The sequence below is a fragment of the Odocoileus virginianus genome, chromosome 4 (genome assembly GCF_023699985.2).
Source record: "Odocoileus virginianus isolate 20LAN1187 ecotype Illinois chromosome 4, Ovbor_1.2, whole genome shotgun sequence".
Classification (NCBI taxonomy): domain Eukaryota; kingdom Metazoa; phylum Chordata; class Mammalia; order Artiodactyla; family Cervidae; genus Odocoileus; species Odocoileus virginianus.
This window is the reverse complement of record NC_069677.1, coordinates 11,314,504-11,330,228: the sequence shown is the minus strand read 5'-3', so window position 1 is coordinate 11,330,228 and position 15,725 is coordinate 11,314,504. Positions and strand designations below refer to the sequence as shown.

General features: G+C 44.6%; 1 protein-coding gene across 21 annotated transcripts in view; it reads right to left on the bottom strand.

The window, feature by feature from the left end:
* The window catches only part of KALRN (kalirin RhoGEF kinase), a 668,360-nt gene that overhangs the window by 354,788 nt on the left and 297,847 nt on the right, over positions 1 to 15,725 (bottom strand). For all 21 annotated transcript variants that reach the window (XM_070466100.1, XM_070466108.1, XM_070466101.1 and 18 more), the window contains exon 9: positions 14,527 to 14,757. In XM_070466100.1, coding sequence (XP_070322201.1) covers positions 14,527 to 14,757 — 231 coding nt within the window. The remainder of the gene's footprint in view (positions 1 to 14,526; positions 14,758 to 15,725) is intronic.

Here is a 15,725-nt window from a genome sequence, read left to right as displayed (position 1 = left end):
AATCTCTTTCATTTTCAATAAATATTCTAAATAATACTCTAAGACAAATTGGTTAGAGAGAAATGTTTTGCATGTACTAGTTCACAAATGGTTCCCTTTTATACTCCCTGGGGGTGCTTTCACAAGTTTTAAACAGTTTTTTTTTTAAGCAATTTGTTTTATTTTGCTTTCTTTAAAATGTCAATTCATTTTCTGTTAGTGACACCTAGTTTACTTAATTAGCTCTACTTTAACCACTTAAAAGTCTATTTCATATTTAAGAGGCTTTTACTTAGTTTAAACATAACTTTGCTCTGTGATGTTACATTGTCTCCATTTAGTCTAACTTCTGCCATTAGAACTGGAGCTGTGGGGAAAACAGTGTAACCTCAATGTGGATTCAGAAGCTTCAGGGAAATCAATTTAACAAATATAAAAGCAAAAGATTTAGGAAGTGAATAAAATTACTTTAGTAATACACAGAGACTGAAAAAGTACCTGAGGACAGATGAACGTAATCAATGAATTGTTCAAAATGATAATTTCTGACGATTTTGTTTCAGACTGTTCATAAGCTCTCTTGACCTTTGATTTCATGGTCCCCAACCCTAGGGATATAGGGTTTTAACATGGACTGCATAGCAGAGAAATGTGCTTGTGAGCAGACACCAGCAGTGCCTGACAATTAGTGACACACTGTAAATTAATGTGCAGCATCGGAAGTCCAGTGAGACCCAGAACCTGAACATCACTGGGTGAAGAATAAATTAAGTTTCTAGCCTCACCCTGGACCCTATCAAAGTGTAAGCACCCATCAAGGTACCCCTTATTTGTGCCCCTTTATTTAATTTCTCTCATCTACAAGATCCTATTTAAAATAGTCAATTCTCAGGATACAGGATGATAGGTAATGATACTATTGATGGTTTTGAATTGGTTTTTAACAATAGGAGGTTTTCCTTTTATTTTTGGTCTGAAGGAAGGGTCTTCTGGATACAGAGAAGCATGTGTGGGATATGGCTATTCACATACTCTAATAAATATATATTGTTAGTCTCATGGTGGCCTGGTGCTAGGCCAGAGGACAGCCCAAGGTGCAGGATGGCCCTGACTCTAGGAACTCAGTCTAGGTGGGTAATGAGCACTAGATATGAAACCACACAATTCATCATTAATTGCAAGGGTGAAAAGTGCCAACAGTCAGGGAAGCTCACTCTGAAGAAATGAGGTTTAGCTGAGACCTGAGAGACAGTAGGATTTAACCAAGTTAGCAACTGAAAAGATCAGCATGGCTTAAGTAGGCTTTAGTAGGAAATGCGCCCAGAGAAGGCAGGCACCAGATAGAGCTAAGCCTTGGTGGGCTGAGCTCCCTTCCAGTGTTTGGCCTAAGAGCCACTGAAGGGCTAAAGGAGGAGAACGACACCATCAGATTTGATTTAAAAATTATTGCTCTGACTGCTTTGTGGAGAGTCAATTGGACAAAGGCAGGAACACAGTAGGAAAACAGGAAGCTTCTACAGAAATCCTGACAAGAGGCAATAATAGCTCAGATGAGGCCAATGGCAGTGTTTGTGAGGAGACAGGTTTGAGTAATATCTTCCCTGGTGGCTTAGAGGTTAAAGCATCTGCCTGCAATGTGGAAGACCTGGGTTTGATCCCTGAGTTGGGAAGATCCCCTGGAGAAGGAAATGGCAACCCACTCCAGTATTCTTGCCTGGAGAATCCCATGGATGGAGGAGCCTGGTGGTTTACAGTTCACGGGGTCACAAAGAGTCGGACACGACTGAGCGACTTCACTTACTTACTTACTTATGGCTAGGATTTGGTGACTGGGCATGGAAGTGATGAAGAAGCAGGTGGAAGGTTAATCCCTCCAGGAGAAAGGCTTGAAAAACTGGGTGGAAGAGGAACTTGTCACTGGTGCAGAAGCAAGTGAGTCACAAGGGATAGCAGATGACAGATTTTTTCATGTTTTCTTTCAATTTTCATACTCACATTCTGGTTTTGATAAATGACAGGTGTGCATCTGAACTTGAGTGGGAAGTAGCACCCAATGATAGTTCTCAATCTGATTCTGGCAAGATGTGCCTTTAACTTCAAAGGAGTAATTTTATACACAAAGGTTTAAAAATAAATTATAAATTGTTAATATAGCTGGATCCTAATGACAAAAAAAATTAGGGATATGAAATCCATCTGAAGAATTATAAATTTAGGCTTACATAAAATTAACCCTTGCATTCCTGAAGGCATTTCACTGGGGTATAATTTTTGGTAATGGTGGTTTAGTTGTTTAGTCGTGTCCAACTCTTGCTATCCCATGGACTGTAGCCCACCAGGCTCCTCTGTCCATGGGATTCTCCAGGCAAGAATACTGGAGTGGGTTGCCATTTCCTTCTCCAGGGGATCTTCCTGACCAAGGAATCGAACCCAGGTTTCCTGCACTGCAGGCAGATGATTTTTACCAACTGAGCTATGAGGGAAGCGTTAACACGACATGTGAAGTCCTCTGTGACCAGCCCCACCCCCTCCAAACCCCACCTCCAATGAATTCCTGTCCCACCTCTCAATATCCCCAAAACTGCTTGTTACCTTCTGAGTTTTGTTCTTGCTATTTTTCACTTCACATGAAATGTTTCTTTTTTTCCTGCCTACATCCACTTCCCAGGCTCCTTCATATTTATCCTTTAAGCACCATCTCAAAATCTCTAGTTTTGGAAAGTCTTTTCTCTTTAACAGCCCACTCAGGCTGGGGGTGGTATCACTCTGCTCTGTTCAAACTACAATTATTGCCCATAGGCTGGTCTCTTTCACTAGACTCTGACCTCTCTGTGATTCCTGGACATAGCATGGCACTTGGCAGAGGGGTTTGCTTAAGACATGCTGAAGTCAACTCAAACTCATCCTCTCAACATATGACTTTGAATGTCTCTAGTTCCATACTCCTTAGATAGGAACCTCCATTTCAGTACCTCTCACAGCCTGCATTCAAAGTTCTCCCTTTGTGTGTATCCTCCCTCTGCACTGTCTCACTTTGCAGGTAGTTCCTGAAGAAGTACGAGGTTTTCACCATTGTATGCTACCCTTTCATCGCTTGCCTGCCCCCAGTGTCCCCATCAGCCTTGCACACGCAGGAGATACTCAATGAATATTTATAGACATGAATTGTCAAGTGCAAGCATGGCTGCCTACTGTCTTGGGGAAAGCTGTGCCAACCCACTCAGCCGGAGGTCTGATCTTTGCCCTGTCACTGGGAACAGTAGTCCTGGTCAGCCCAGGACTCCTCACCACAACAGTAGGTAGGTAATCTTGCAAACCACTTATAAAGGTCTTCCTCTTTTCTCATGCCCCAACTTTCCCCAACTTTTTCACCAGAATTAGTGCTTTCCCAGAACAGCCTTTTCCAAGAGAGACATTCACATCCTGAACTGGATTTGGGAGCCAATCTAACAGCCATTATGTATAATTCCCTAATCACCCCCTTTCTTCCTCATTTAATTGTGTTTATTCCAACCAGTATACAATCAAGACTCTGTTTTTCAGGAGAGAAGACAGTTATTTCTAGCTGCTAAGGAGAAGACAAAAGTCCTTTTGAAGAGAAGTATTGATATTTTCTGGACAGTGGGCATGAATGCAACCAAGTTAATGGGAGAAAATCAAAGGCATAGCTGCTTTCTGTCCTGGGACTCTGATTTTTTTTTTTATTCTTCTAATATGATAGAATATTAATGTTGGAGAAGGAGATAGCAACTCACTCCAGTATCCTTGCCTGGAAAATTGCATGGATGGAGGAGCCTGGCAGGCTACAGTCCATGCGGTCACAAAGAGTCAGACATAACTGAGTGACTGCACTTTCACTTAACATTGGAAAACTCCAACTTAAAATGCAGGAGGACCCTGCATTTTAAGGCAACTACCTTTGAACAAAGTTTTAAGTTGGTGTCTAAGTTCTGTTTACATGTGAGTGGTTTAGGTGAGTAAAGCATCATGAAAATGTGCACATCATAAATTAAGGGCATCATAAATTACAGAGGAACCTAGGTTCTTGTCCCTTCTCCCTTGATTCACCATGGTACTCTGACCATTCTCCTGTTTTCATGAATGCACCTAGCTCATTCTGGCCCCAAGAACTGTGTAGGTTCCATTTCACATACTTGGAACCTTTTCTTAAACACATTCCATGGCTTTATTCATTCAGCTCACTGGCTATCACATAGCACTATGACATATTTGTTTGTTTGCAGTAGTGTTTTTCTCTACTTTCTAAATATAAGCTCCACATGGGCAGGGGCTTTGGTTTACTGCTAAGTCCTCAAAGAACATCAGCTGAATAAATGAGTGAATTAACTCAACCAATCTGATGTGAGAACTTTCTATGTGACAAAGAGCAAAACCATGAAAGGAAATGAAGATATTTAGCAAACAGTTGTCAAATCAGAATTCCAACTCTCTGATTCCCTCCCTGGCTCTCACTGATCAATCATCTTGTTTGAAATATGTTATTAATCTTGTGTCATAATCTGATCCCTGATAAAATAGGCAAGATATTTTACATAAAGTGAAGAACTGCCCCCACTCAGCTCCTACCTCCTAGCCCCGCCCCTCAACTCTGTAGAAGCCATTATTCTGAGCTCAGGAAGGAGAGCTGACACGTCATCAGGTGTCAACAATACATTTTGTTCTGTTAAAGGCTCGAGTACATATGATGTGTAAGAGTACCCAGGACAGTCCATCAAATCATTATTTCTGCTTCCTTACACAGCACACTGCACATTAGTTCTAAAGGGGAATAGCTCATCCTTTGCCAGCACCATCCTGCTCCCCATTGGCTGTGACTGGAGAGCATGTGGGCAACTTGAAATGCCCAGTTATCAGCAATTATCAGTTATCAGCAATTCTGATAATTTTCAGAATTATTTTCTGTCTCATTGTTGGAACAAGTATGATCAAAATAAATGTCCTGCTATGGCAGAGAAAGCCATCACTTTTCCAAGAGGGCTCAGCTGAAACTCATTAGCAGGTGAACATATTATCTTCCCCTGAGAACTACGGTCCTGTCTCCTGACACATGTGATGCCAGGTGGAAGCCATCTAGGAGACCAGCAGTCTTCCTCCCTTGGGCCACTCCACTCTGGCCAGCCCAGCAGTCTGGGGTAACTGGAACTCATCTTTGTCCTTGGCATCTCCCTGAGAGCATCTCGTCATTATAGTGCCTTTGATTCCTGTTTATGGTATCACCACACTTTTCATCACTAAGGACTGAATCTCTCAAGTCAGAGGCTCTCAAACTTTAGAATGCTTCAGAATCACCTGGGGTTCTTTCTAACACATAGGCACCATGTTATCCACAGATTCTGAACTAAACAGTGTGGAACAGGACCACATAATCTGTTTTTAACAAGCCCCAACTCTGCCCAGATGATCTTAATGCCAGAGATCTGAAACCTGGCAAGTCACCCCCTAAACTGAGTTTTTAACTTCTCTATCCAAAACTGTACTCCTTTTATTATCTCACCCCTGTTCCTCTCAGGATTGAGGAGCATCAAAGAAAAGGGGGAACTGAAACTGAGTAGGATCTTCGAGGCCCTTCCAGGTACAAAAACCTCTCCAAGCCCCCGTTCTTGTTTGGCCTTCCTCAAGTTTCAAAGAGAAGGCTCACGTAGTTAATGATTAGAACAACAGAGCCACAGGACTCCTAGTTCGTCCTGAAGGGATACGGATAACAATCTGGTGCATATCTTTGAGTTGTTCTACAGAAACTAAGACTACCACGCCCCACATCCAGTGGAGGATGGTGATTACATACTGACCACAAGCAGTAGACCCCAGACTGGATGGAAATAGAAGGTTGATAATTAAGATTCTCAAAACATCACCCTGTTACCTCACCACCAACCAATCAGAAGAATGTCCATGAACTGATCACATACCCTGTGTGTGTACCCCTAATGCTGCCTTTAAAAACCCTTCCCTGAAAACTATTAAGGAGTTCCAGTCTTATGAGCACAAGCTTCCTGTTTTCCTTGCTAGTCACCCTGCAATAAATACTGTACTTTCCTTCACTAGGACTCGATGTCAGTACATTGTCTTTGCTCTATGTTGGACAAGTGGACCTGAGTTGGGTTCTTTAACTGGTCCAAGAACCAGACTTGGAAAAACACAGTTCCATATTCATACCTGACACTTGCTTTGCTTTCTATAACAAAATGGACAGCAATTTTCAGTGATGCTTTTTCATAAATACTCTCATATCTACCCTTGTTCCCATCACTTCAGTCAATGACTGTGATCCCACAATCTTCCCAGTCCAACTCAGTCCTCAGCTGGCACAAAATTACCTCAGCCCTTCACTCTGATACCTTGTTTTCTGTGGCCAGAATCTTTTCTAGTTCTCCACTAGTTATAAAGTATGAATCTTTTATCCTTTAGCCTGGTATTCAAAGCTCCAGACATAGCACGTTGAGGTCAAGGACATGCTGAGTACGTGTTTATCAGAAATGTCCTTGGATGGTGACTGTCTTGTTGTTCAGTCACTAAGTCCTGTCCGACACTTCACAACCCCATGGACTGCAGCACGCCAGGCTTCCCTTCCTTTGCTATTTCCCAGAATTTGCTCAAATTCATGTTGAGTTGATGACGCCATCCAAACATCTCATACTGTCACCCCCTTCTTCTGCTCTCAGTCTTTCCCGGCATCAGGGGCTTTTCCAGTGAGTCATCTGTGCACATCAGAAGACCAAAATACTGGAGCGTCAGCTTCAGCATCAGTCCTTCCAATGAATAGTTAGGATTAATTTCCTTTAGGATTGTCAGATTTGATCTCCTTGCTGTCCAAGGGACTCTGAAGAGTCTTCTCTAGTACCACAATTTGAAAGCATCAATTCTTCAGTGCTCAGCCTTCTTTTGGAGAAGAAAATGGCAACCCGCTCCAGTATTCTTGCCTGGAGAATCCCATGGACAGAAGAACCTGGCAGGCTGTGGGGTTGCAAGAGTCAGACACGACTTAGCGACTAAACTACTACTACTAAAATTCGCACTGCAGAAGGAAATGGCAACCCACTCCACTATTCTTGCCTGGAGAATTCTATGGACAGAGAAGCCTGGTGGGCTGCAGTCCATGGAATCTGTGACTCCATGGACTGAGTGACTAACACACACACCCCCAAGAAAATAAAATCTGCCACTGTTTCCACTTTTTCCCCACATATTTGCCATGAAGTGATGGAACTAGATGTCATGATCTTAGTATTTTTGAATGTTGAGTTGTCTAGTCCCTTGTTAACATAATAAAAGAGGAACTGAGGACATTAAAGGTGTTTAAAATTACTGTGGTTCAAGAAAGCCCTGAGGCTCAGTAACTTTGGCGGGGGGGGCACTTCTCATTGCCTCTCAGGACCCACCAGCTTCCCTAGCCTGCCAGAGGGAGGGACCCAAATCCTTCCTAGGAAGGTGCTCATCACAGAACGACCACTGTTTAGTCAGAACGGAGTCTGCAACCAGAAAATCAAAGTAAGCACCAAGGGAGAAGACCATGACAGAGAAGGGAACAGAAGGTGGAAAGCAGGGCAGAGAAGAAGGAGAGTGAGGTGTAGAGTGTGAGAGGTACTAAGGGTCCATGAAATTCCAGGCAGGAGGGTCTGAACAGATCAGAGGCAGACCTCCAAGGCCCACTCCCCAGCCCTGCTAATTCTAGCTGGAGAGTACATGGAGAAGACTGGAACATACCCTTTGGTACCAGCCTCCTCCCACAGTGAGAGGGATAGAGTGCCCCCTCTAAGATCAGTGACACCAAAAAAAGAGTCAGACGAGAAAGCTTCCTCAACCCCACTCCAATCAGAAAGCAACCCTGACTGGCGGAGGCCTCTGTTTCTCCCCTCTCTACCTCCCCCAGTGCAGCCAAGCCAAAACCTGCTCACTTTCTGGACACCCACCCTGCCCAAAGAATCATCTGTCGTCTACTTGAACATACTTGAATGACTGGATTATCACCATCAAAATTTAATTGAGAGTTTTAATACTGCTAAATACTACCATGGGCAAATGGAAATTATTCAAGATACTCAAAACCACCAACAAAGAAACCACCAACGATGCTGAGGTAATTTAATTATGGTTGTGAAAAACAAGTGAGAATGGGTAGGGCTTGTTTTAAGGCTTGTGCTAGAGATAAATAACCATAGCGGGCCATTTTATAACGATGGAGCAGGTGGAAAAGAGCATTTGAGTGCGAGTGTGATTGCCTCTGTGGTTCTTACTGGACAGGCAGTTTGGGAATGAATCTCATCTGTCAGCAGTTATGCAACCTTGGGCAACTCTTATCCTTTAGGACCAAGTAATCTATCTGGGCCCTTTGAGCAATGACATTCCAGCACTAATTTATAAACCCCTCAAGGGTAGGGGCTGTGTCTCTCTGCATTCTCATCATCTAGCATAGTGCCTAGGGCATATCAGAGAGGCTAAGAGCATGGACTTAGAAATCTGGTGGACATGGGTTTAAATCCTTCCTCTGCCACTAGCTATGTGACTTTGTACAAGTTTACTTAACCTTTTTAAGCCTCAATTTCCTTATCAGTACGATGAAGACCAAACTATCACCAGCTTTATAGTGTTGGAAGATTAAATAAGATAAGTGAAGTGATTAGATATTCAATTGCTCATAAAGATGAATCATGAGCTATGAACAATAAAATGTTTATAGACACATTTAATCTCAGGAAAAAAAAAAATCTCAGGGCTGGAATCCAATAATACCTCTGATGTTTGAATCTCCTCCCTGACATACCCACAAACTACCACCAGTTGGCATTTCAGATTTTTGAGAATGATTCCTGCTGTGTGTGTTGCCCCATCTACCTGGGACTATGTATGCCCTGGGTGAGCATTTTCCTTCTCAGATGCTTTAATCCTTTCTTTTTATAAGAAGAGTTCATTTCTAGACCCATCATCATTCCAGTCATTTTTTCCTAAGCATGCAATTTGTAACCTAAAGTGCTCACCTTTTATTATGCAAAGCTGTCAACTGGATTATACAATGCCCAAACTGGTTTAGTATGATTAAGGGGCTTTAGTCACTACAGCTAGTAAAAGATCGACTATCTGGAGTTTTAAAAAATTACCCTCAAATCCTTTTTACACATTGTTTGGCAGGCAAGAGCTGACACAGTAAAAGCTATAGCTTTCCATATGAGGCCTCAATAAAAACTGAGATAAACAGGTGAGATTCATTTGTAGTACAGAACTATGGATTTTAATATTAATGTATTCATTCAGAATGGAAAGTCACTGAGCCAGAAAATTCTGTCATCACTGCCCCTCGCTAGCTCACTTTTGGACCACTTAAAAGCAAAACACATTGTTCTTAAGGGAGGGCACTGAAACCTCAAATAGGTCATGTTCCCCCCGAGACCACTCCTAACCCAGCCTGACCTCCTGCTATCACTGCCAAAAGCAGGCACCCAGTTAGATTTCCTCTTCCCTGGCCCCTGGTTATAACTTAGCTCTCCGCTCTCTGGCCATCTTCAGGAATACCATCCCCAGATCCTCTGCCTGAGCTCCAAGGACCAGTGCAAATGCCATTCCAACCATGGGAAATTTTTCTGCTCTGACTCCACCAGCCCATTGTTGTCTTGCTTCTCTGGCCCTAAAGCCAAATAGACACAGGCCATTCATACATCCTTAGGTACATATGTCTTCTCTCAGGCCAGGGACCCCCAACTTCTAGCACAGGGCCTTGCACACAGGTGTTTCAAAACACTTTACCAACTTATTCTTGCACCACAGGCAAGGGGAAGAAGAAAAGGAGGTAGAATAAGACAGCTTACAGAGATACTCATAACAGTTGCTCTGGCTATGAAAAAATGGAACGGAGTTTGCATCTATCAGAAAGATCAAGACTAGCTACTCCTTGTTCTTCTCAACAAAGTTAGGTCTATCTGGGCTCGAAAGGAGCCCACGATGGAAAGATAAGTTGGCTGATAGTGTTGCGAAATGCTCCTTTGGCTATTGCTTAGTAGGGAATGGCAACCTACTCCAGTATTCTTGCCTGGGAAATCCCATGGACAGGAGCCTGGCAAGCTACAGTCCATGGGGTTGCAGAGTCGGACACAACTGAGGACTGACACTTTCGCCTTCACTTTTAGTACTGTTCTACTCTACACTGGAAAAACAGTAGCACTGAAAATTATTCCACTAGCAATACTATGGCAGGTGTGCCCTATTCATGCATTTCTGTATCTTAATGAACCCAAGTTCCAGTTTGATCCTCAGAGACTTATTTTCACTGCCTCCAAGCCCAGAGGGGAAGAAAATGGTAAAAGGACACCTGTTGGGACCCAAAGAATAGCTAGCACAGAGATAATGTGTCAGGCCAATTCTAGCTACATAATGTTTAAATGAAATCTTGTTTTCACTGGTGTCTATCTTGATTTTAACCTCTCTGCCTTACTCCGTGCTTTGGACAAGGTAATCCTGCTTGGGAAAAGACCATCCCCCAGAAATGGCAATGAGACAAGGAGTCAGGCTCAGGGAAAGGTTGGCTGGCTCCCTCTCCTCTCTCCACAAGCAGGAGACCCTGTCTCTTTCTCTTCTGTCTCTGCCCCACCTTCCTCTTTCTCTTTCTCCTCCCAGCCCATGTATGTCTGTTTCTCTGATCTCTGTTTTTAAATCTATCCTTCGCTTTCTCACCCCCCCAGAGTCCCTGTCTCTCCTTTCTCTCCCTGTTCCAGGGTGTGTATGTGTGTGTGTGTCTTTCCTCTCTCTATTAGGTTGTATGTATCCCTCCTGTCTCTCTTCTGTTCTCCTCTGTCTGCCAGGCTCCTTTCTTGTGTGACTTTTCTGTAGGATACCTGGACTGGGAGCCAGAAGACTTAGTTTCTGGCCCTGGAACTACCATTAACTAGCTGTGTGGTTATGACCAAGTTGCTTTACATCTCTGGGCCTCAGTTTCCTTGGCCTATAGTAGGTGAGACTGGGTGCTCTTTCAGGTCCCTGGAGGTTCTGAGATTTTCATCACTGAATGCAATGAAACTCAACAGACCCATGAAGCAGTTGCTGTTGTAGAAACAAAGGAATCAGGCTGGGGGTTCCCAACAGCACAAGCAACAGGGGACACCCAAGTACTACTCAAAGAGGATGCGACTAAACCCAGGCAATACTGCTGGAGGATCTCCTACATGCTGGGTAGGCACTGCGCTTGCACCTCATTCAGTCCAAAAAGACAGGTATGTGATGTTTCCTATTTTAGGGGTGAGGAACCTGAAGCACCAGGAGTAAAGTCACTTGCCCAAGGTCCCATGACCAAGACTTGTCAGAACAGGATATCTCTCAACCCCAAATGTGCTCAGGAGTCTTGGATCCAGACTATATGGTTAATCAATTCTCTCCTCTTTCAGGATACCAACTCTGACTTCTTGTACCTCAGCCTGTCCCATTAATACCTGATTGCTATGCACCTGCCTGGCATGCTCAGGTAGCATGGACCTTTATATTTTCAAGTGTGTATCTTTTGTTGCCTTTCTATCTAAGCAGGCATCTTGCCAGAACCTAGTGCAGTGCTGGGCTCCCTGCCCAGGCCCACACTTGCTGAATAGCTGATGGTCACCAAGATGCTTTGTAGCACTAATGTTATGTCCCTGAGTCCTCTGCCTGGGGCTGTAAGTAAATACCTGGGACCCTTCAGACTTTCACAATTCCTGCATGCAGACCCCAGCTACTCACTGGCAACTACTGAATGGGCTGGGAGGGAGGGTTAGATGATGTTCAAGTCATAGAAGCAGAAACTGGGGTTCTCCAGTGATAATGTCAGCTCAAGTCAGCAAATATAAAAAGAACTCTAGCTTTATGCCAGGTGGCTAAGAGTTATAAGGGGCACAGAGAAGCAGCAGTCATGCCTTCTGCTCTCAAGGAGATACTGGAACAGAAGAGATGAAAAAATGAAAAATAAAAAATGATAAATTTATAAAATTTCAATAGCACTTTGACCTTTGCATTAAATTATTTTTTATGTATGTGGATGCATGCATGCATGCATGCAAGCCAAGTCACTTCAGTCAGGTCTGACACCCTGTAACCTTATGGAACGTAGCCCACCAGGTTCCTCTGTCCATGGTATTCTCCAGACAAGAATACTGGAGGGGGCTGCCATGCCCTCTCCTCCAGGGGATCTTCCTGACCCAGGGATGGAACTCAAGTCTTCTATTTCTCCTGCAGTGGCAGATGGGTTCTTTACCACTAGTGCCACCTGGGAAGTATATATACATATTTAATTAAATATAATTGTAGGAGCACAGAGAAAGGAAACTATTTGTCCCAATCTGACTCTGAAAACTAGGACAGGCTCCTGCATGGCTTGGAATTGGGAGGCCAAAATTCAAGTTTGTCACTGGAACCACTAAGTTCATCATGTCCAGTGACCTCTGAAGCACCAGCTCAGACACTGATCAGACGCTGATGGTTGCTGGGTGTCAGGAAGCATCTGAGACCCATCACAAATTAGTAGCCCTTGTTTATCACATTCTTCTTTGCGTATCTGCCCCAGTGTCAGATATTTGGTGAGTGAGAGTGAGTGGGACAATGGCTGAATGATATCATGTCTTCAGAAGTCACACTCACATGTCCAGAAAAGAACAATGGGATTAACCACCCTGGGGGATTCAGTCCTCACGGAAAATCCAAACCCCTTTACTTCTACCTCATAATCTTATTGCTTTTGTTGAGTGCCAACAATGTGATTCACTGATGGAGGTGAACTGATAGGGTCTCCATTCCAGAGATGCTCTCATTTCTAACAGCATGATGTAGAACAGTCACCAGTGTGGCTTTGTTATACTTTCCCTGAGCTGTAGTGTAGATGTCAGGGTGGCCACAAAATAGTCCAATAACCGCTATTTCCAGACAGTCTGTGTCTAGATGCCGCCCTCCTACTGGGGATGTCTTTCCCCACCCTCCTCACAGCCCTCTGCCCCTCTCCAGCATCTATCCTACACCATCCGACAACCATGAAAAGAGCAGGAAGGCAATGAGCACACCAAGGAAGCTGTATAATCCATGGTACAGAAATCTCCAAAAGTCACTCAAAGTTCACTGGAACAGTAATGTCCCCTCTGTGTGCCCCTGGAGGCTGGCACCTAACTCTGTCTCATTCACAGACCAACCCTGTGGTCTTCTGTGCTCAGAGATGATACACTGATCTGAACAATTCCAGATAGCAGGAACAGACAACTAGAGCATTTGCTTTTCCATTCCCAGCAAACCCCAAAAGGGTTTCAGAGCCTGGGCCAGCACATCAGCAGTTCCCATCTTTCCTGAGACTAAAGTGTCACCTCTGAAGACTCCTCACTGCCCTAGCTGGGGGGCGGGGGCTGCAAAGGAGTTAGGGCAGCCCAGGAATATGGGACACTTCTGGAGGCCTGTCTACTCCTGGGACTGACTGCATGGTGGTGACCCAACACACAGAGGGTGTCACAGCCCCTGATAGGATGCCCTGCTCTCCCTCCAACCTGTCTTCTTCTCAGGGTACCCAGTGTAAGATCTCCCTAACAACAGCTGTAAGGGGAACCAGCATTCCAAAGACACGTCCAGTTAGCTTTCAATTTTCCATGTATATTTTAATATACTTTTCGACTATACTTGGTCAATATCACAAGAGGTGTAGAAGGAGAGTGAAACGCTATTTTATGTGTAAAATCCTGAAATGACGAGGTGGCCACAGAAAAAGTTTGAGAACATGACTGTTCCCATCCCTGCCTCTTGCTGTGAACCAGCAGGGAAATGATACTGAATCTTAACTCTCATCTCTAGTTTCCAACCACCCCCGGCTCCAGCTATTAGTCCTCAGAGAAAGGCTCCTAGGGGTCCCCAAAGAGACAGACAAAGGAAGTATGAGGAGAAAAGAATGGGTCATTTCATCCAAAAGGGTATTTGTGGCAAGGCTATCCTTTTATAGTTAGAAAATAACCATTTCTTTACTCTTTGTGGTAAAGAATAAAAGCTATGACTATTATAATAATGCAAGAAACAGATTAAGCCAGAAGTAACCTCTAATTACAGAACACACAATTATCAACAGCCCATCTTTTAAATCTGGTTTCCCAAGTTCAAGCTTGCCAAAGAATCCCCTAAAGGCTCTGTACCCCACTACACCCCAGCTCCAGCAGGCCACCTGCATCCCTGGTTGAGAAGCGAGCTGGCTGGGAGTCCAGCCCTGACAGTGCTCAGATAACCCCCCCAGACCCAGAGCTGTCTAGAAAGCTCATGCCTGGGGGATGGTCAAGCTTTCCCCCCAAAAAACAAAGTCATGACTGCAAAGAATTGCTATTTCTCAGATTGAGCCTCCCTTCCCAACCCCAGGCCAGGTCTGTAAAGCTGCTTAAGAGAGAAGCATCAGTGAACAAGTCTGGATGGTATAGGAGGGGGTGGGGGCTGCTGGGGGCTGGATTGCCCTCTTCCGTCCATAAATCAGGCATCCCCAGGCCTGATCACCTAGGTGAGGGACTCAGGCATGCCTGCTTGGTCTGTGAGAGATGCTGGGATGGGGGCGCAGTGTGTTACCTGCTGGACATCCTGCTGGAAGACGCAGAGCTGCAGGCGCTGGTGGAGCCGCACCTTGCGGTGCTGCCAGATGCTCTCAAGCCGCCGCTGGTGATGCAACACCTCGTGCACCACATCCAGCACCTGGTGCACCGCCTTGGAGTAGTTGGCTGTGGCTGTGAGGGACTCAGAGTTCCCGGGACTCAGGGGCCGCTGCAGCACATCCAGCAGTGCTTTGCCGTCCTGGCTGACCTGTAAGACGAGAAAGGTCAAGTCGAAGGAGAAGGGGGAGAGGAGGTGAGGCACGGAAAGGCAAGGCAAGCTGTAGGGGCCCCTGGTTGGAACTGAGATCCCACCCAGATGCATGACAACCGAGGAGTGTGCCACCAGAGCTGACCCAGTGTTCAGCCTGCAACCTGGGGAAGTGATGGTGCTGCAGCCATCATCTTCAAGACCCTGAATCAGTGTCTCTCTTTGAATTTCAGCTTTCTCAGGGCAAGTACTCTGCCTTGTTTATCTCTCTGCATGCCTAGGACGGTGCCTGACACTCAGTACTTGATAAATACCTTGACTGACTCTCTAACTAGGTGAGGCAACACAGCTCCACTTTGGAAAAAAACCTGAATATAAGTTGTCACCATAAACCCCTCTTCCTCTTCCTTCCTCACCTTCCTCTACCTAGCTCTGAACTTCTAAGTGTGTGACTAGAGGCAAGTTACTTAACCTCTTTGGGCCTCAGCTTCCTTGTGTATGAGGTAGGGATAGTAATGGCACATAGCTCAGAGTTGTGGTAAGGATTAAACGAGTTAACACAAGCAGAGCACTTAGTTAGAACAGAACCCAGTGTGTAGTATTGGCTGCCAAATTCTATCTTTATCATCATCATCATTTCTCTGTCTTGCCTTCTTTATTTCCTTGTCATTTTCTTTCTTTTATATTTATCCTTCTTTCACTCTCCTTTTATTCAACACCTATTTTTTTTTTCTCCTGGAAGCGGTAACATCCCTGTCTTTTCAGAACATGCAGAATAAGGGAGGGACCCTTAGATTGTAGACACAACATCCATGCTCCTGGGTTCCCCAAAATTCACCCTCAGTGCTAAAACCAGTGGGGGTGACATTCCCTGTCAATCCTCACCAGATTTCTGGCAATATTTCTAGAAAGTGCCATCATCTGATTGATACTTGTGGCTCTCCAGCGCTTGGCAGAGTATCCAAGGA